Genomic DNA, 20,825 nt, shown 5'->3' on the forward strand with positions numbered 1-20,825 from the left:
CTCCCATCTTCAACTTCTGTTCATATTGTTTTCTGTTTGGTGTTCTATACATAGGAAGCACACTTTCAGTCGTTTCAGCCTCTTGTTTCCTCTCCTCTCCCAGAAGTTTGCCTTCTGCCCACTTTCCTCAAATTTTAGGCGTAGTTTCTAACCAGAACTTTAATTTCTTGTTGAGTCTCTTTGGCTGTATCAAATCCTTGGGACTTGGGAACCTTTATCAGGTCCAAGCTGTGACCCAGCAGTGTCTGGACTGCGTAACCAGGGAAGGATGTGTGTGTCAGTCCCCTCTGGGAGGATCTGCCATCTAGATCTTGGGGGGACAGCAGCCAAGTGGTAAGAAGAAACCTCCCTTGGCACTGTCACCCCCCACCAGAGATGCTGCTTTCCTTGGCATACTGAAATTGGAGGTAGAAAAGCCACGCGACTTTTTGTTCTGTGTATGAAAGTGTTTTCTCCCTGGCGTCCAAGTCTCCTTTTTTCCTTGAGCCCAGACCTTTGCATAAAGCAAACTGCTTTATTTCCTTTACACAAAGATTTATTTTTGATACCTCCTAGCAAGGGTTTAAATCTGAGGTTGGATGTGGAATTGTATGGCAACAGGCCTTTTAAGCATAAATAGTAGTAGTGGTACTAACCTTTAGTGGGGTACTAACCTTTCCCTGTTTCATGTGAGCTCTGGCAATGTCAGTACAAGGCTAGCTTGTTGCCTAACTTGTAAACAGTTCAGGCTTGATGAGGATGGATAATTGAATTTTATAGGTGAGATAAACATGCAGCCTGAGCAGGAATCTCTTCTAAGGAATCGTGACCAAGGATCAAGGGGCCAGCCTTGGAAATGGTTGCAGGGATTTGCCCTTAGGAGATGCCTCCCTTGGTTGCCTTCTGAAAAGCCTGTGGTGTCCTGGGGTTTTAGCGGGGGAGGTCAGCAGCGGTGCCTTCCCTGTGCCTTTATTCGGTGACCAGCAAAAGCACCAGGGGCACGTTGGGCAAGAAAGGAAATATTGTTGTCATCGTGATCGGGCAGGGGAGGTGGCTCGGGAGAGACAACAGGCAAGTATTGTCTTCACGTGGTTTTTGGCTCCTTCCTGTGCGCACGTGATTCCCTCTTGTGTGCCTGCACAATGCTGCTTCACAGGCTCCTTCAGGCAGCCCTGGGACCCTGCTGAAAAGCTCCCCGTCCCTCGTGCTTCTTTGTCCGGCTAACTTTATTGTTGCTTTATGGCTGCAGCCTCAGCAATGGCACCACCACAAACAATTTGGCTCATTTTCTCCCTTGTCTCGGAGGGTGCCTTAAGCATGCAGTAGAGAGGGTGTTGTGCCAAGGGGATACAAAGTGCCCTCTGTTTGGCAGGGGTTGGGAAGTGTGTTTTTAACCTGCTTGATGAAATCTTCTGGCCGAAGGTAACCAAACGTGGTCATAAGGACAGGCCTGTTCTCCCACCCTGTTCTCACAAATATAAGATTTTTTGACCCTTGAGAAGCATCCCCAGATGTCTTTTGCCACCTCACTGCTCAGGCAGGGCATTGCGGATCGGCTGCTTCTGGCAGCTTGGAGGCTCCTGTGCAGCTAACAGTGACAAGACGGGCTCCAGGAAGCTTGTAACCAGCAAAAACCATGGGGGGCTTTCTCTGCATGGGCTGCACACACGGACAAAGGGCAAAGTCGAGAGGCACCCTCACAGCAATGCTGGGGGGATGCTCAGCATCCCCGTTACTGCTTGCTGGATGCCTACTGCTCCTGGGGGATCGGTGGGCACGTGGCACGACAAACCCTTTTTTCCCAAGCATGAACAGCCTACAAGGAACAGCCGTGAAGGACCTTGCACGTGTGGTAGGACAGGCACAGCGAACACGGGGGGTGAAAAAGTAACGGAGGAAGGAGGCAGAAGGGAAATAAACTCGCATGAGGTCTTTAGCTTGAGGGTAACAAAGCTCAAAGGCTCTGTAAAACACTCCAGGACAGACGGGTTGTAGTAACAAAGTTGGAGGCTCTTGTAAGTAGGATTTAGGAGGCACTGCATATGGACTTGTTAAATGTTTACTGCATGTCTTGATTAAAGCCTTCGTTTGAACAGCTTAAGCCTTCCCTCCCAAGAAGCCTGTGCTTGGTGCTTTTTGAGGAACAATTTATATCCCATTCCCCGTTCTGACACCATTGCAGTGTTGGAAAGGATTACGTTTCTCTGTGTTGCGTTCTCAGCACCGCAAGCCCTTCTGCTCTGTGTGAACTTCCTACCTTGGCAGGCTCTGGCAGGGACTTGCCCAGCGTTTGGGATCTGTTTTATTGTGGTTAGGTTCCTCCCAAATTTGCAATCTCCTTCCCGTCTTGAAGGCGGTACCAGAGCTCCTGGGTGAAATACTGCGCTGTGTGCAGTACTGCCCCGGCTCCTCTTGCCAGAACGTCCCCCCCGTGTGTGAGAACTTTATTAACGACTGTATATATTACAGATTCCAGTACCAGAAAAGGTCACCTATTGTGCTAGGCACTATTCAGGCTCTCCCTGTTCTGGACGGATCCTGCTTCGGATGGACACAAGCCAGGCTTGGGGTGCGGGGAAGGAGGGAGGGGAGAGGATGTGACACACAAGGAGAATGGTGGTCTGTAAAAGCTGGTGTCATGAATTATCCGGGAAGATTTTTGTTTGCCTTTGGTGCCTCTTAGGAATTTTTTTGGAGGGTGGAGAGCAGAAATGAGAAGGGAGAGGAAGGGGAAAGGAAAATAAACTGGGTTTCTTGTGGGCCTCTCCTGTTATTTTGGTTTTTTATTTTTTGAACTTGCACATCATGGGGGAGATGGTGAAAGAAAGGATCTCTGGTGCCTCTGAAGGCAAAACAATTCCCTCTCCACCATCCTGGGGGCTGTGGTTTAGTGCTCCTTGCCTTTCCCCTCTCACAAAAGAGCTGGGCTGACGCTGCTCTGTACCTCTGTGCCTGCACGTGAATTCTCCAATAACCGAAGGATTCCCAAATCTCACAAGCTGCTGCTGGGGCTCGTGATTTGTAACCAGACGAGCTCGCTCTGACGTCCTGGGTATGGCGTAAGCAGCAGCTGTTCTGCAGGCAGTGCAGCCCTGGACAGGGGCTGGCAGAGCTTTGTGGTGGCATGGGAAAAAGCAAAGCAAAGAAGGCCTGGAGACTCCTTTTCCCCCTTTGCCTGCGTGTTTGGGTTTCCACTACTGGGGAGTGTTGTTAATTAAAACTCGCTAATAGCTTAAAATCATTGCGTGGCAGCTGTAGTGGGAGAACTGAGCAACTTGGCTGCCTCATTTCTTGAATCAAAAAGGAAGGTTACCAAGGGAACCCATTTGTATGGCCCTGCAAAGCGGTATAGGGCAGCACGTAAACTACCTGGGAGGGCAGATAATCTTGTTTGTACCTTCGTCATGAAACGTTGTTTGCTTTAACCCCTCCTGGCCACGTTTCCTCATCCATGTTACCCATCGTCTTACAGTAGGGTGTAAAAAACATTTTCTGAAATCGTCCTGGGTTTCTCCCCTCCCAGCAAGCCTGGCAAACAGCACGAGCTGCTGTTCACGGCAGCTCAAGAAGTCAGGCAGCTCTTCCGTCGAGGGGAGTGTGGATGGAAGGCCACCACAGGCATGCCCTGGGATGTTTCCTTGCTGTACCTTCAGGTTTTTGCCTTCCTCTCAGCTCCTGAAAGAACCTCCTTGTGCTCTGGAGCTTGGAAAGCAACACTGTTCTCTAAGACAGATTCCTCAAGGGATCTTATAGCAGTTTCAGAGCAGAGACGGGTCTTGCTTGCTCAGTCTCATGAGGTGCCCAGGCAATGATGCTTAGGGACTGATATAAAAGTAGGGCAGGCATGGAGTGTTTTCTTTTTTTACCTTTGCTTGTTTCTTATGTCTTTGAGAGCTGCTGTTCCCTCCTCTTCCCTCCCCAGCACGGTGTCCAGCAACGTGCTTATGAATTCCTCATCTTCCACAGATTAGTATAAACACACAGGATTTTCTTGCACTAATGGTGTGGGGGCTTACCTTAGGGAAACGTGCTGAAATTACGTCCAGTTTAATATTCCTCACTTCGGCCCGCCCTAGTGGCTTTTGTTTGAGGAGGAATTTCTCTGGTTAGCACTGCATTCACAGACATCACCACTTATGAAAAGCAGAAGTAATAAAAGCAAGCGGTGGATTCACCTGCACAAAAAGAATAACCACGTGTCTAGTAAGTGGCACCCTGAGGGAGAGGAGGCTTGGGGCCGCAGCACCCTGGAGCCACCAGGTGCCATGCCAGGAGGTGGCCAGCCTGCTCTTCGCTGCCTTTTAATGCAGGTGGGTGGAGAGGAGCCCAGCACTGGGCGGTGGGTGCACACGTGGGCGGTTTCTGCTCCCGCAGGTGGAGGCCTTTGGTGGAGGAGCATCGCCTTCAGAAATTCCTGGAGGTGCTGCCACGGCCGCTTAAGCACCGGAGGGAGACGTGGGGAAAGGGATAGGAAATCCACTCCAAGCCCCGTTGGCCCACGTGCCTCCCGCAGAAGTACAGCTTGCTGCGGAAATTGCCAGCAATCGGACGCGCAGTCACAGACAGACAGCGAGCGGAGAAGTAGAAAACCCTTGCACCAGCCCCATCGCAGGCCCAGACAAAGAGGGTTTCAGTGGGAGTTTGTATGCGCAGATAATGGCTTAAAGTGGTAATTGATGCCAGCTGCATAAAATCACGGGGAAGGGCCCACCAGCTGCCTCTCTCCTCCAAAGAGAAAAAAAAGGCTGCACTTTTGTATCCCTTCAGGAGAGCCCCGGTCCCTCTCCCCAGTCAGTTTTAATTCTTCCCTTTGTGATCCCGGCGCCTCCAGGGGGCTGTGTCAGCCTGCCTTGGAGGGAGGGGGTGAGGGAGCTTCCTTCCCCGTGTCCCTAAATAAATCCCAAACCAACTTGGGCCCGAGGGTGCCGCCAGGCTGCGGCCTGCTCGCCCCGCGGTGCACGTGTCCGCCAGGAGGGCTGTGCGGAAACGCTCTTATCCGGAGCGATTTTGGGGCGGGATGCATCTCGCCCTAATGCAAGACATCTGCGGGGCTGGAGTCTGGATCCTCGCCGATGACCTCATCCTGCTTTTGTGCCCGGGGGGGAGAAGTAAACACCGGCAGGGCGCGCGTTGTGCCGCCTCCCTCCGATGTCCGCCGTGGGGTGACATCGGTCGTACCCTGGAAAAAAAAACACTCCCGGATCTGCAACACAACAGTTCTGCTCTTTTTATTTTTAATATTTTTTAATTTTGCACACCGATTCCTGTACCACAGTGGTACTGCAGCATTCTCCGTGCTGATTAATCCTCACGGCCCTTCCTGCCGCCACAAAGTCCTCGGGACTTGGTGCCAGGGAGCTATCGATCCCCGCTAGCAGTGGACTCCTCCAAAGGCTGGCAAGTTACCTAATCCATTTTTTTTTGCAAGGGGGCATTCAGACCAGAGGTGAGATGCTCTCCTGAGCTGTGGACAACTGCTCTGTGACAGCTCAAGCAGTGGCTTAGCACCCTTATGTATCAGCCTTAGGTAGGGGAGATGCTTGGGGTTGCCGCAGGCCCTGGCGTGGGTGCCTTGACACAGCCCCAAGGAAGAATTGAAGGAGCAGCGACAGCCTGCAGGCTGCTGGGTCTCTCTGTGCCCTTGGGGTTGGTTTTCCTTTTTTTATTATTATTTTTTTTTGGTTTGCTTGCTCTTTTTTTTTTTCCTTCCCAAAAGGATCCTGTCTGAGCATTGTCATTCTGGCTGTTGCTATAACAGATAAGCAGGAGCAACCTTTAGGACATCCTGCCCATTGTATTGTCAGAGCTATTGTGTTCATGTGCTGAGGGTAGGAAATAATTTTCGTATAAAGGGTCGGTACAAAACAGCAGATTAATCCAATTACAGATAGTAATCTGCCAGGGATCAAGTCCCAAACTATTAAGTTCAGTCCTTTGCAGTTTTTTGCTTAAATTCAAAGCTCCGCCCGGTAGTTTCTCGTACAAGCACGTGCACTTCTCCCACTACTCCTTCGTCTTTTTTCTTGTTGTTTGCATATGGACTAAATAAAAATATCACCCAACAGCACCGACAGCAAGAAGCAGCTGAGGAAGCCCCGAGTTAGCTTTTGGCTCGTCGAGCTGTGCTCGTAACAGTGCTTTCTCCCAGGGCTGCTGTTCGCCGGGAGCTTTGATTTACAGGATTATTTAACTGTTTTGTTCCCTGTTCCAGAAACGCTTGGTATTTCACTTTAGAGAAGCTTCACGGGAAGATTTAAGAATAGTTTATCCCTGGTGCATTTGGGGAATTCTCTGGTGGTAATTTATGGGTGAGCAGCACGTCCCGGTAGTGGTGTCTTTGAAATACACCACGTTGCCTTTCGCTGAGGCCGTGCGCACCAGCGCCTCTAAGTAGTCAGCACGCAGTTAGTATTAACATCTGCATACGTCGTCAGTAGGATATTTGATTGCTAGCGTGCTGCAAATTGCAAGGAAGTTCACGGCTTAAAATGTTCCCGTGTAATCAGCTTTGACATTACGGGGTAATCAAAACACTCGCTGCCGCCTCGGCTGCCTGCCACCCTGGGGAACAGGGGGCGCAGCTTCTTCCTGAAATCAGCTGCAGGCAGGCACTCGTCTCCTGGGCCTGCAAGGCTGCATAAATGGGCAAATCAGCTGTCTTTGAATGAGCAGCCCCGAGTTGTGCTCAGTGAGGGCTCCCACTGCCCTTAGGTGAGCTGAGAGCAGTGGGGAGTGCACCGGTGGTGGGAGCAGGGTGGTGTCTGCTCCTGCCTCTCCCCTGTCTGCCGGCTTGCTGCTCGGACCTCGTCTCCAAATGCGTTGTCTCCAAAGAGCACGTGGGTCCTTCCATCTATTGCATCTGTCCCAGACAGCTCTTTGTTGTTTTTTTTTTTTTTTAAGCTGATCTCGTGTGTGGCGAGGACAACCTCCCTTCACCTGAGCTGCTCTCTGCTTGGCACTTCGCAGAGGAGGAGGAGCGGGGGGAAATCCTTCCTCTGCCTTTGTGTTGCGGCATCCTGTTTACCACTCGGGCTCCCGGCCGTCTTTTCCTGATGCACTTGCTCTTCCTCCGCTGAGCCGGAGGGAGGAGGAGGAGGAGGAAACCCGTGCACGAGGCAAACGCCTTGTCGGTGCAGGGAGGGGGACTCCTGCTCTCCATCTCTGCCTTCCTGCGGTGGGCTCCTGCCCTTCCCCACCAGTGGCATTGAAATAGGACGGGTTGAAATCTTCAAAGTTAGAGGAAAAAAAAATGAGAAAGATGGAGATAGTACTCCTCTGTCATAAACTCACAGCCTTTTCTGGTTTTCTGGTTCTCTGCGTTACGTAGAGTAAAAGCCTGTTGTGTACGTGTCTGGTTAAGGCACTATGGGCAGCAGGTTTTTAAACAGTTCCTATCCTGCTTTGTTGTTGGACAAAGTCCAGTGCACCCTTCGTTTGCCTCTTGCACTGCCGAAGCCTTGCGGAAGTACGGGTCTGTTTCAGACCATCTCCATAAACAGGATTTTGTTGGCATGAACCAGAGATGTGTTTACTGAGTGTGATGCTGTTATAAGTTCAACTCTTTAAAGCTACTTGTGTTAAAGAGAAGAGGAAGTAAGTCATGTACGTGGTGTATTAAACACGATTATTTTTTTTTCCCCCAAAGGATGAAGAAGAAGAAATCAAACTGGAGATTAATATGCTCAAGAAGTATTCTCATCACAGAAATATTGCAACTTATTATGGTGCTTTCATTAAGAAAAGTCCTCCAGGACACGATGACCAACTGTGGGTAAGCAAATATTTCTCAGGCACATTCATTAGCCTTTCCCTTTCGGATATCACTTGAGGATGACAGAAATATCATTATGCAAAGACAAACTAATAGAATTTGGTGCTTGCTGGAACGGATAGAGAGGTGAATCACACAGGCTAACATGATGGTTGAACCAGGATCTGATATTAGCAATGGATTTGTTCTTTAAGTACTTTTTTTCCCCACTTCCCAGATGGATAGTAGCATGTTTCATAGGAACAACACGGATGAGATGAACAGTAAGAATATGTGGCTGTAAAAATTAAGCTGCACTTGAAAATTTTACCCATTACATTTCTTATCCTATCTTGTCTATACCCTCTTAAGGACTGAAGTTTGGGTTTGAAATGGCAGTGTACAGGCACCAGTGCAAGTTCTGGTCTCCCATAAATAAGTGGGAATTATAGAATACGATGTGTTGCAACGGTGCGGTCAGCTTGATTCCTTCAGCATAGGATGTGCTCGTACTTCTGTTACTGCTAATGCATTTTGCATAGCTGAGCAAATCCAGATTCCCAGTATTAAATTACAGTGATTAAATCAGTCCTTGAAAATGTGGTAACTAATGTGAGACATACTCCATATATGTCTGACACACATTGGAGACATTTGTTTTGGATCCACTTTCCAGGCAGAGAGGTAAAATAAATGATACTTTGTGCTTGGTGAGGGTTTCCCAAATCAGTGCTGCAGCCTGATTATTTTGCTTCACTAGGCGGCTGGGAGCTGTGCTTAATGTTGGTTGCATGCTGGTATTTGTTTTGCAGCTTGTTATGGAGTTCTGTGGAGCAGGCTCTATCACAGACCTCGTGAAGAACACGAAGGGGAATACTCTGAAAGAAGACTGGATAGCATACATCTCCAGGGAGATTCTCAGGGTAAGGAAAGTAGTCCACTGCGCTTGAAAACACAGAGGCAATCTTGCAGATATAATCTAGCTCGTGGTTCTGCAAGAAGCTGTTTCTGATCAATCCTGTTAGCCAAATCATTGTCTGAAAAGTGTGTAGGAGTGGATGGATGTCTGCTCCGCGTCATTTAACTTCATCTCCTACGCTGGCAGAAAGGACAGGAGGTGCAGATCCTCGCAAACTGTGTGTGTCGTGCTGCACTGTAACAGCAGCCTTGCAGAGAGCAGCAATTTTTGGTCACGAGAAGCCAGCATATGAACCAGAGTCCTTACCTATTGCAGAAGCAGTGAAACAGCGCCCGTGTGCCTGTAAGATGCTTTTATTCTGGAAAAGATACAGGTCACAACAGTGCCATAACACGAGAGGGTACAGAATGGGCTATTCCAAATGTGCTTGCAGCCATCTTTCTCTGCTCCCAATCGAACCTGTGGAGGAAGGGAGCTGTTGGCTCAGGCCAGCCGTCAGGACTTCTGTGCGGCGATGCGCTCGCACGCTGCATGTTCCCGCAGTCTATCTCGAGCAGGCAGATACGTCAGACGTGCGGCTGTGCGCCGCAGAGTGCCAGCATACGGCTCTGCAAAAGTTTCTCAGGCAGAGGGATGCCACTTACTTACAGTTTTTCTGAAAGTGAAGCTTTAACTAGTTACGCCTCATATTTAATTTCCAGTTGGTACAGTTAAAGCGCTTTTTGAATTGGCATGTTTGCTGCACCAAGTCAATCTGGTACGATTTTCCTCGTGCTTCTTTGTAAAACAAATTGCCTCCTACCCATACCGTTACACAGCGTGTCTGTTCGATTGCCTCGTCGTAAATGAAGTTCTGAGGGCTTCATGTTAAAGGAAACCACCAGTGGCTCTCGCATAAATCAGTGCTGCTGTTGTCTGTGCTGCACATTGGCTCTGCCTTGATTTTTAAGATGATGGAGAGATATCATATGATTGTGGTCTCTTGCTCAAACTCCATCTGTTGGAGAGAGTTTGGCTGTTGAAGTTTCGGCTGGCACGTTTTAAGTTGTTGTTTACTAGGAGGAAGAAAAGTTACTGTCATGAATACCTCCTGATGGCTGCACTTCCAGTCAAATGGGTAGCATGCTTTAATGCGAGGAAAGCTAACTGCTGTAGTGCTGAGTGCTGATCTTACGCTTGACTTGAGAACAACTGTGCAGCCCTGGAGGTATTGCATGCTATCTTGCATTTATCCTAAGTTCTCCTTAGGTAAGGTGGTAGAGTCTCGCTTGCTGAGAAGATGAAAAAAGGTTTTCCTTCAGAAAAGAAATTACCTGCAAGCTGTTTTCTTGTTCTTGTGAGGCATTTGTAAAAGGAGACTTAGTTGTTTGCTAGCAGGAACTGGAATATCTAGAAAAAAGGAATGCTAAGTTCACATTGCAAGGGAGCATTGCAAAACCTGATTTGACACTGAACTCGTCAGTGATGGAAGCGAGAGGTTGTGTAACAAAGAGCTAAGTGAGCTAAGGTGCCAAGGTTTGTGCAGGTGGAGACACAAGTGAGAGTCTCCTGTGTGGTCGGAGCAGCCTCAGAGGACTCACCTGGGGTCTGCAGGAGATTCGAGACGTTGCCCCTCAGGCTCGTTCGTCCTAACCTCTCGAGAACCTGAGTGTATTTTTCCAGTAAGATTGGATTGTACCCTGGAGAGAACGTATGATTCATGTGATTATCTCTCTGGCTGGGGCAGCGCAGCGTAAGGCTTTAGAAAGTATCCTGTGCGAAGCTGTGGAAAAGCCTTCGTTCCTGTGAAGAATAGGACCACACTTTGTGTTAACAGCCAGCGGACGGTATCAAGGACATTACCCCTTCATTTCCTCAGTTTGTGACATATGCAGGGAGGAGCTGTGGATTATATTTTTTGTCATGCTCATTAACTGTTTCAAAAAAAGGAAAGAGCCCAATGGTTCTGTAGGCAAACTGGTAAACGATCGGTTAATGAAGAACATGTGTTAGAAAATATTTCTTTACAGCAAGCACTACTCTCTTAACCTTTTGCAGCTGTAAAGGTTCTATTGCTTTATTTTTCATAAAACATTAAAAGTCTACGAGGGCAGCACGAACAGGCAAGACGATCCCACCAGAGAGTACAGTTTTCCAAGCAGAGTGCCGAGGAGAAACCAAAACAGGCAGTTGCTAAGAGGGTTGCCTATTGTTCTACCAATTGCATTAGGGAGTAAAATGCAACATATGTCTTGCCCGTCCCTCCCTCCACATGGCTAACACTTTGGGGCATGCATCCAGGTGCTGTCTCAACAAAAAGCACCGTATGCCAGGAGGTTTTGTTTCCTTTGGAAAGTATAATCACTTTTTTTTTTTTTTTTCCTGAGGAACAATTATCTGGCTTCGTATTTCTGGAAGCTGGATAAGAGGACTCCAGCTTTGCACCACAGCTTTTGTTTGCTGTCGCTATTCCCTCACCCTCAAACATAAATGCTAGCCCATGACCATCCCACCTCCTTCTCAGGGGATGTATCTGCATGTTCGTGCTTCCTCCTTTCTCCCTCCTGCCCCCTTACTAGACTGAATTCCAGTTCCCTTAAGGGGGATTCTGTGCCCGTCGGATGTCACCGATGCGCACTGGCGCCAGTGTCATTTACAGTGTCACTGTGCTGAGACTTTCTGGTCACTGCACTTCCACCAAGTGACAGCTGAGACGTGCTTGCACAGTGCGTGTGCAGCATGGGCACAACCTGGGGCCTCGTTCCCTGCCTGGTTTACCGAAAGCTGAGCGGGTGGAGTGCTGCTACAAGGCTCCCGTGGATCGCAGTGCATGCGTCTGCTGAGCACAAGCCCACGCACCGAAGCACGGGCTGCGGGGCTGCGAGGCATGGATCGCCTGCTGCTGAGCAAAGAGCCTAACTCTGAGTGTCGTCTCCTTCCTCTTTTCCCTACTGCAGGGGTTGGCACATCTTCATGCCCACCACGTGATTCACAGGGATATCAAAGGGCAGAATGTGTTGTTAACAGAGAATGCAGAAGTGAAACTTGGTAAGTAGGCAAGCACGTCCGCTTCCCGATTCATCTAGCCTTTGTTTTTTCTTCTTACTGATGTTCCCAAATTAATTTTGTCCTTTAAGAGCCCTGCACCATGTTTATTAGCATGTACACTCTGCCACTGCTCTCATATGGATCGAGGCTCCATGTGCATTTCCCCCTGCCTCAGGAGACTGGAATGCAAGTAGTTGCATTTCATTCGAGGTTGTTGGCTTTCTTACCAGAATTGGTGAGTGGATGGCTTCATGTTGTCCTCCACGGAGTTGTGCGTGACATGGGTTGGTTCTGATTCCCTTTATTCTGGACTCAGGAGGTGATGAGAGTCATTTCTGCTTTTGGCTTGAACGACAACGGCACCTGCTGTTCAGGTTCTGGGCACAAAAATGTGGCCTGGGTGCCACTCTTGAGGGAGCAGTGGCATGCAGTTCAAAATGCAGTTCCAGCTCTGGCATGCCTGTTGAAAACCATGCTCATCCCATGCCTCTTTGCTCTGCAAGTGGACATCCTCCTTTTTCCCTTTTCTCTAATCTGTCTCTTCCAGTTTCTGAACACTTTAACCTTCTGTATTTGCATCACACTGCATTCACCACGTTTTTTTTTTTTTGGTTAAATATAGAGCCACGCTGAAGGCCTCCCACCCAGCCCACATCCCTTCTGTTTTGCATTACACCTTCCTGCAGCACGAGGCATAGGAAGATGTCCTGACTGCTGGAGGAGGAAGCTCTCTGGAGAGCTTTCCTCCTTCTGGTCCAAAGCGGAGCACAGTAGCTCCCGAACCATTGCTCCCACAGAGCTTGTCTCCACCAGTTTGTCTGTCTCTCTTAAATGATGGATTCTGTGAAGCTGCCACAGCCCTGCCTTCTAGAGCAGACACGGTTACTGGTACGGAGAAGCATCTATCACACTTGTGAATGTGATCACAGCAGTGGAACTGGGAGGGGGAGAAAGAGAAGGGAGGAAAAATCTCGTGTAACGAAATGGGCATCTCTGCGGCAGCCCATGTGCTTATGTGCTCAAAGTTAGCACCTCCTGAATAATCTTCATCTTTTGTTCCTGTTGACACATCTGCTCTATGCATCAGAGCAGAGAGCAGCTCGCTGAGCAACAAATTATTTTTGCTGTCCAATTTTAGAGCAAAAAAGGTGGACAGCCAAAAAAAGGAGACTTGTTCACATGTGGTTTTCCCATGGCGTGAAAGCAGAGTCTGCCTGTGTAGACAAAGGTTCTTGGCTTCACCAGCTAGGAAGGGGATGGTCCTTCCTCAGCCTCCAAGACAGTATTTTGTAGCCACACACTCCCTTCTGGGGAGGAGGTGATGCTGCACAGACAGGTTGGTCAGAGCTGCAGAAGTTGCCATACCACTGCTGTGTCTCCAGATGCTTGTGGCCTGAGCACACTGCAAGTGAAGCACGATGACTCGGCTGCCTCTGGATTAATCATCGTATTTCTCTTCAGCATGGTCCTCCCTTGTGGATCTTCCACCTGGTTTTATTTCCAAACCATCTTACAGAAGTAATCACGGCATTATTTCCCCCTCTGATTTTATTTTAACCTTTTCCCACCCGCAGTGGATTTTGGTGTGAGTGCTCAGCTGGACAGGACAGTTGGCAGGAGGAACACTTTCATTGGAACTCCGTACTGGATGGCTCCAGAAGTTATTGCCTGTGATGAAAATCCAGATGCTACATATGATTACAGAGTAAGAGAGCCCTGTTCACGGAAAAAAATACACAAATCAACACACAAAAACCTTACCTTTGCAGCATGAACACCTATGAATGATGGTAGTTTGTGCGATGTCTTATGCCTTGTAAGAGTCATTTGATTTTGTGAAGGTACGTTTTGCTACGGGAGTACGAGGTATGGATCGCTGCCAATTTCATGACCTTTAAAAGTTGCCGTGGCTTGTGTTGTCCTAGCTTCGAGGCAGAAGGAGTAGGACTTCAATGTACTGTAGGTACTCAGGGAAGGCAAAAAAAAGAGTTTGACTGGAGATGCTCGTGTTCTCAATTTGTATGTTTGTACTTTAAATTGTGCTTGAAAATGTCCCAGTTATTGTAATAATCCAGAACAATGCATTTGAGGTGTTGCCTTAAATAGAACCACTGTCTGGGGAGCTAGTGAAGTGCAGAAGGAGGTCTTTAAACTGTGCCTGTTCCTGATTTCAGGATACATGTACATGTAGATAAAAATGAATCCATTCGGCATTTCTCAACAGAGGTTATTTTTCACGTAGTTCGCCACACACGAAAGATTTAATTCCCGCAAAACCACTGTTGGCCTGATGGCATTTGCATTACCCATAAGAATATTATGTATTCGTATTTGAAGTTAAATTTCTCTGGTCAAAGCATCCTGTAACCTTAAGAGTACTTCTCAGCTTGCTCTTATAAAAGCACAAAGTAAGAAAAAAAAAAGAAAATAAGCTTTTAAAAAAATCTTCACTTAGATTAATGCAACTATTCCAACTTGTAACCGAGAAAGGCAATAAAGATATCGGAAAACCAGTGATTAGAGTCTTACAATGACTATCAGGTCCGAATATCAATTTGCTAGGACTGATAGTGGTGTTAGCTATCGGTACGGCTGTGTATGTGCAAATGTCTTAAAAAAACCAACACAGCACATTTGAATTGGTGCTTTTGTGCCTTTTGACTAATCGATCAGATTGGTCCTATTTCTGTTGATTTAATCACTTTGTACATCCAACAGCTCATTGTAATACAGATAATGCTTTAAATCTTTGCAGGTAGATTTATTAGGAAGGTGACTATTATGGTGTAGTAAAGAAGACCTATCTGTTGTATTTGTTAATGCAGTAGTGATGTGGGAAGGGTTGCCTTCTCTCTGAAAACACACGTATATTGCTCCCGGTGGAGCCTGTAGGGAGCTGAAGCAGTTGTCTTTCTATCATATTTTTATCTATTTATTTTTCTTCTTAGAAAATTCATGGTTGAAGCTTCTGTAAGACCAGGAGGCTGTGCAGTTCAGCTTAAATGGATAGGTTGGACCAAGAGAAATGACTGCTTGAAATCTTGAAATGATGGTTTGAAAGTGCAATTGCCAGACTATTAGGAATTCTCCTCTGCTTGTTGTACAGAAGAGCTTATTTGCTTTAATTTTCACTTTTTTTTTAAAAAAAATCAATATTATTACCAGAAATGATCACTGCTTTTCTCAAGAACAGATCTGTACGGTGGCTGTGCTCATTTCTGCAGCCTCCTCTGCTGTTTTGCCCAATAAGGTGCAGGAGTCTCTTGATTTTGCCCCTTGTCAGGACTCTTCCAGCTGTTGCCTGCACTTGAGGATCCTGGCTCTCATTCGGGAGCAAGTGCAGTTAACTGCTGGTCAGGGACATTATCCAGAGGTAATACCTTGGAAGGCTCCCACTGAAGGCCTCCTGGTTTCTCTTGACATCTCAAGCAACGATGAGGTGGTGGGGATGCAGAAAGTGCTTTGGCCACAAGCATTGCGCCAAAGAGGCTTCTTACAGTTTTAGCAGCGACGGCTCTTCCGCTATACACAACTATTATCTGATTATATTATTATTTAGCTATTATTGCCTAGAAAAAAGTTCAGGAATGAGTGTATTCAACTAATTTGTATTTAGACACTGAAAAAGACCTGACAAGTTTTGGGGTTTTGCTCCACAGTTTTTCATCTTTAATTTCCTTTGTCTTCTGTTTGGGGGAATACACACAGTGTTTTCTGTGGGTCTGTTACAAGGAAATGTTCAGCCCTTTGTAAGCAAGGGAACTGACAAATCTGTTGTTTGATAGACTCAGGTTTGGGGCAAATGTATTTCTTATTGTCCTCATGTAAATATATTCATGTGTTACTAGAGTCATTTGCATATTCTTTACGATGCACGTGCATTTGTGTATATATACATATATATATGTATGATACGAGAAGTGGCATTTTATGGAACACTTCAAGAAAAAAGTAGCTTATATTATTTAAATAGCCTTGGTATTTCATTACAGTTTCACCTTCAGTGCCTCTGCAAATAGTACTCTTGCTGTCTGAACGGGTAAATCTACCTCCTAACATATGGTCTCTGTCTCTTTTTGTGCAGAGCGACCTTTGGTCTTGTGGCATTACAGCCATCGAGATGGCAGAAGGAGCTCCCCGTAAGTGATACGTGTGCTTTTCCAGCAGGCTGATTAAGGCTGAAACGTATACTTAGGAGATGCTGGTCGTAATCTAAGCCTAGTTTTGAGGTTTCTGAAAGTGTCCTCATGTTATTTCTGTTCTCTTTGGTTTTGCCTGCCCTATAAATACAAAAGTCCCTAAATAGCAACACTTTTGATAAAGATAGGATAGTGCTTAAGCCCTACGGTGCAGACTGCAGTAATTTAATTTCTATAGCAGGAATATTTGGAAGGTAATCAAGTGTCAGACTTCCCTCCTATGGGTGGTATATTGTCTTTTGGAAGCGTGTCCCAGTTTGTGCAGGGGCTGGCCTGGGATGGTGAAACCTCAGCTGGGGAGAGGTGCAGTGGGGCCTCGAGAAATTCGACCTTAATGAAAAAAGCGCCTGTGGCAATCTTTTCCGTGTCGCCTTTCCAGCAGGATGGGTAATGCTAACATTGCTTCTCCTTTTGTTTCAACTCATCAGTGGGTGGTGTTGATCTTCCTTAGAAGTGACATGACTTAAAGTGTAAATGCATCTTCAGCACAGAGCATTGAACTTAATGCTCACTGCCTGAGAACACTCATGAGTTGATGTGGGTATTTTTGAGAGAGAAACATGCACAATTTTGGGTAGCTTCTTTTCCCTTCATATCTTTATTCCTTCTGAATATCAAGGCAAACAGCAGATACCTGCAAGGAGCACAGAGGGATTTAAAAGGAAAGAAGGCCTGATGTTTTTGTTTTAATGGTAACTTTTATGAAAGTCCTCAGTATACTGGCAAATATTTTTACTCCCACTCCCAGATGGAGATCGGGATGTAAAACTGGCAGCCTAAGGTACCCAAGAGTGAACTACAAAATAAATATATATTTTTTTTACATGTAAACAAACACCACCACCACCACACCATATCCCAGCTTGAAACCTCTGTCTTTGAAATGATGAAGTTGAAATGACATATTGACGTTTTACTAACTAAAAAAAAAAGGTCATTTCATTATCGCCTCTGTCAGATTGTTGTTGTTATTAATGCAAAATTTCTAAAATGAAGCGACGCGTTCTTGTTTTGGCTCATGTTCTAGGAGGTCTGATTTTTTTTTTTTTGTCCTAATTACATATTTGCATGAATGCCCATAGGAGAGCTGCTCCCAGGACACCTCAGCCAGCCTTGTGTTAACAGCATTTGAGCTACCAGTTGACCTCCTTTTTGCTTTTCCTTTTTGTTCAGAGCACTAGGTTGCCTGAGTGGCTGTCAATTAAAAGCTGCTTCAGTGGGTTTTGTAAGCTTGGAATTGGACAGAAATATTTCTTTCATTTCCAACCTGAAGCAGAGCTTGGCTCCTCATCATGTAAAATCACCAGAGGGGTGTTGGAGAAGTAAGCAAAGATGCAGTGTAACTTCTAAACAGCTCTTGCCTTGGTTTGTCCACTGGTATGTGGGGTCTGCCTCTTCCCTCAGAGGCAGCTGAAAAGCCCATCTCTAAGCATGGTGGTCTGGTAGGATCCACAGGCATCCAAGGAGCTTCTCCACCAAAGTTGTGGCCCCTTATCTCTGAATCCTGGATCCCTGTCACTTCAGTCTGTTTCTCCTGAATTTCTGCTGTGTGGAAAACATTACCTCTGCCTGCAGAGATTATTGAGGCTGAGATTGATGGTGCAAGGGGTCAAGCACAGAAAGATGATAAAAATGGAGGATTTGCTTCTAGAGTCCTTTCTTCCCTGCTCCGTGTCCGCTCTGTCTAATTCTATCTACTGTGTCTGCTGCATGTGGTGGGGATGGCAGGAATGTTTGTGGAAGCTGAAGCCATGGTATTGACAGAGAGCAGCTTAGCCAATGTCTGCATGTTTCTGTTCACTTTTGTTTTCTTTCCTCCAGCGCTGTGTGACATGCATCCCATGAGGGCGCTCTTTCTGATACCCAGAAACCCTCCCCCACGGTTAAAATCCAAGAAATGGTACGTATCAATTGCCTCTGGTTTGTGACTCCTGCTGTGGCGCGACGGTTTCTTGTGTCTCGCTGCATGCCGTTCTGTTACCGCACCCACAGAATGGTAGAGACTTGTTAGCTAAAATCAGTTGTTGTTTTCTCCCGTGCTATTGAATCAAAGCATAAAATAAAAAGTGTGTGTTGTTTATTTCGTTCTGTTTGTCCCAGAGAAGTTGTATCTCGAATTCTGCAAAAATAAAAACAAGCTTCTTTTTTCTTGGCAGAACAGCATCGGTATTAAGGTGACAAATGGAACCATATTTTAAAAAATAAACTCCCGCAGCACTCTTAATATGCAGTATGTTTTCTCAGATGTATCATAACACAGAAACAGAGCAGTACTATAGCGTTCTAGTTGCTAAGTTGAAAGGAGCTATTAAAACTAATGAAGGCTTTTACTATAATTATTGTAAACGATTGAAATTGAGTGTGTGCTTCTTGCCAGCTGAGAAAAATCCATTAGTATCGGAGGATTTCCTCACAGTTACTGGTTATGACTGGCACGTATGAAATGAAAAAAAACTCCCTAGAAAGAGGTTTTGTATAGATTGAATGTGATAGCAGGATGCTGTGATCCTGTCAAAATACTGAAGTGATTTGACTGCCTCCTCAAAGTCAACATAATACAGACTTGGCTTGCTTGCTGGGCTTGGTCTTTGCCTGGATTGACTTATTTGTGAACTTGTGCTGTCAGGGCATCCCTCTCCCTCTTGTACGTGCTTGCTGCATGTGTTAAAGGGATAGAGATGCATGTGCAGTATTTGCATGAACGTTTCATGAACCTTTTTATTAGGATTCATAACATTCTAGGTGTGAGGAATAACAGAAAGCAGCGAGGTTACCTTCAGTTGAGCCTCCTGGGTGACACTAGGGAAGTGAAGCGATGGGTGGAAACCATTGCTGGTTTTGCATTTAACCATTTAATGGAAGTGTTTGCTGCCAAGGCACAGGAGCAGTTTGAGAGCACCGAATAGTAAAAAAGTGAATCTGGCCAAAGCAAAGACTGCTGTGATTCAACTGTTCTTCATTTAGTGTAGTCAGTGGCAGGTTATGAGAGAACAGGCCAGATGATGAGAAATACAGCTGTGAATTTTGTCATTACTGGCATTTTGCAAGGCAGCTTGTTTGGTGACTTGTGTCTGGAGAGGTCCTCTTGCAAGAGTTCAAATTAAGTGCAAATTTAGAAAGATAGTGGTCCAGTTTGACAAACTTGCATACCCTGTCACTTCATGTGGTATGCAGGAAGAGCTCAGTTGAGTTTATGCCCTTCAAATTGTGCCAGTGAGAATTTGACCCCACGTGCTGGTGTTGAACAGCCAACATGGTTCAACACCCGCGTGTTGTTCCATGAGGATTTATTTGTGTGGCTCTTAAGGTGAAAATTAAAATAATCTTAAGTTCTCACAGACCTATCTCAGTGAGCCCAGGTGCACGTAAAAACAGTGTGGTGCTTCTTGCATTGGTGAAACGTTGGCAGCAGCTCTTGCGGCTGTCCTCCTGGCTCGTCTGAAGTAGACATGCCCTTGGATAGCATGGGCAGGTGGAGACACACCAGAGCTGCCCTGCCTGTGCTCCAAGCAAGCTGGATGCAAGCCAGCTCTGGCCCAGAAGCAGCAGAGCTGGGTTTGCATGATCTGCTTTCTCTAATACATCCTGCCTTTCAGGGCAGTTATGGCTGTGAAAGAGGGCACATTACTGCAGGGCTGTGCCAAAGCGCTGCAGGTATGTCAGCGTCGCCCTGTGTCCATCTAACCTGATGTTCAGCTGGAGGACGCTCAGCTCTGTTTTGGATGCACACTTTCAGACAGCACTTGTACTGTCCTCTGGGACTTGAGGCTCTTTGGAAGGAATTAAGGAATTCAAAGGAACTGGGCTTTGGGGGAGAATAGAAAAAAAATGTTTGAGCTGAGTTCTAGCTGTGATCTTAAGTTTTTTTTTTTTTTTTTTTCCCCCTTCACGTTTTCTCAGGTCAAAAAAGTTTTTCAGCTTTATAGAAGGCTGTCTAGTGAAGAATTACATGCAGAGACCTTCTACGGAACAACTGTTGAAACATCCGTTTATACGTGACCAACCAAATGAAAGGCAAGTTCGAATCCAGCTTAAGGACCATATAGACAGGACCAGGAAGAAGAGAGGAGAAAAAGGTATGCAGCTCCTAAAATTCCAGTCTTGCAGCTTATTAAAAATAGGTATTTGTGTCCTGCTTTTTCTTCTAAATCCGCACCCCTAGAAAAGTTCCAAACAACCCATACCCTTGAGAGGTTCTTTTTTCATTCATGTGTTTACTATCAGCAGACTTCTAGGTTTTGTTCTCTCCGTCTACAGAGAAAATATTGGTTGCAAGTGTCATATTTTCAGAGAATTTAAATTTACTCTCATCTAGGCTATGCCTCTTCCATGTCAGTGTTAAACAGTAGTCAGGAGGATATTGGCATGTATGCCTTCCCCTTTTTTGTTTTGTAGTAGGTTCATTCCTGGAATGATGCCATAATTCAGACTCACAGGAAATAACACATTACAAGACCTATGAAGCGAATGTCTTGGGCAGCCTGTACTCTTTATTCGGGTGGTGCCAAGGTTTTCCAGGTGTCTTGTCTAACATGGAAATCTTGGTGTCATTCAGGAAATGTGCTGAAAATCCACCGCAAAGCACTGCGCTGCTTTACATGTGTGGGAAGAGGGGCTTTGTATATGCAGAATGAATCCTAGGGTCTGAGATGGATCTTCTCACTGAAGGGGACAGGAACTGGTTCATTAAGGTGCTGCTGCAAGTCCCCGCTATCCTCAAATTAAAGATAAGCACTACCTGGACTGTTGTTTCTTTCCTGTTAGATGAGACGGAGTATGAATACAGTGGAAGTGAGGAAGAAGAGGAGGAAGTGCCTGAACAAGAAGGAGAGCCAAGGTAATAACTGTTGTTTGGAGGACTCTGGGCAGTTCATGCCAAGTAAGTCTAAAGCCCATGACCATAAATCAGGAGCACACTAAATTTCTGTCTTCTATTAAGTGTGTGCACAAG

At 46.3% G+C, this 20,825-nt stretch overlaps 1 protein-coding gene across 13 annotated transcripts in view; it reads left to right on the forward strand.

Annotated features, from left to right (window-relative positions):
* Positions 1 to 20,825, forward strand: part of MAP4K4 (mitogen-activated protein kinase kinase kinase kinase 4) — a 152,911-nt gene that overhangs the window by 87,329 nt on the left and 44,757 nt on the right. For all 13 annotated transcript variants that reach the window (XM_035316117.1, XM_035316112.1, XM_035316134.1 and 10 more), the window contains exons 4-11: positions 7,625 to 7,750; positions 8,542 to 8,652; positions 11,585 to 11,675; positions 13,250 to 13,380; positions 15,760 to 15,814; positions 17,696 to 17,774; positions 19,775 to 19,950; positions 20,639 to 20,711. In XM_035316117.1, coding sequence (XP_035172008.1) covers positions 7,625 to 7,750; positions 8,542 to 8,652; positions 11,585 to 11,675; positions 13,250 to 13,380; positions 15,760 to 15,814; positions 17,696 to 17,774; positions 19,775 to 19,950; positions 20,639 to 20,711 — 842 coding nt within the window. The remainder of the gene's footprint in view (positions 1 to 7,624; positions 7,751 to 8,541; positions 8,653 to 11,584; positions 11,676 to 13,249; positions 13,381 to 15,759; positions 15,815 to 17,695; positions 17,775 to 19,774; positions 19,951 to 20,638; positions 20,712 to 20,825) is intronic.

The sequence above is a fragment of the Oxyura jamaicensis genome, chromosome 1, assembly GCF_011077185.1.
Source record: "Oxyura jamaicensis isolate SHBP4307 breed ruddy duck chromosome 1, BPBGC_Ojam_1.0, whole genome shotgun sequence".
Taxonomy (NCBI): domain Eukaryota; kingdom Metazoa; phylum Chordata; class Aves; order Anseriformes; family Anatidae; genus Oxyura; species Oxyura jamaicensis.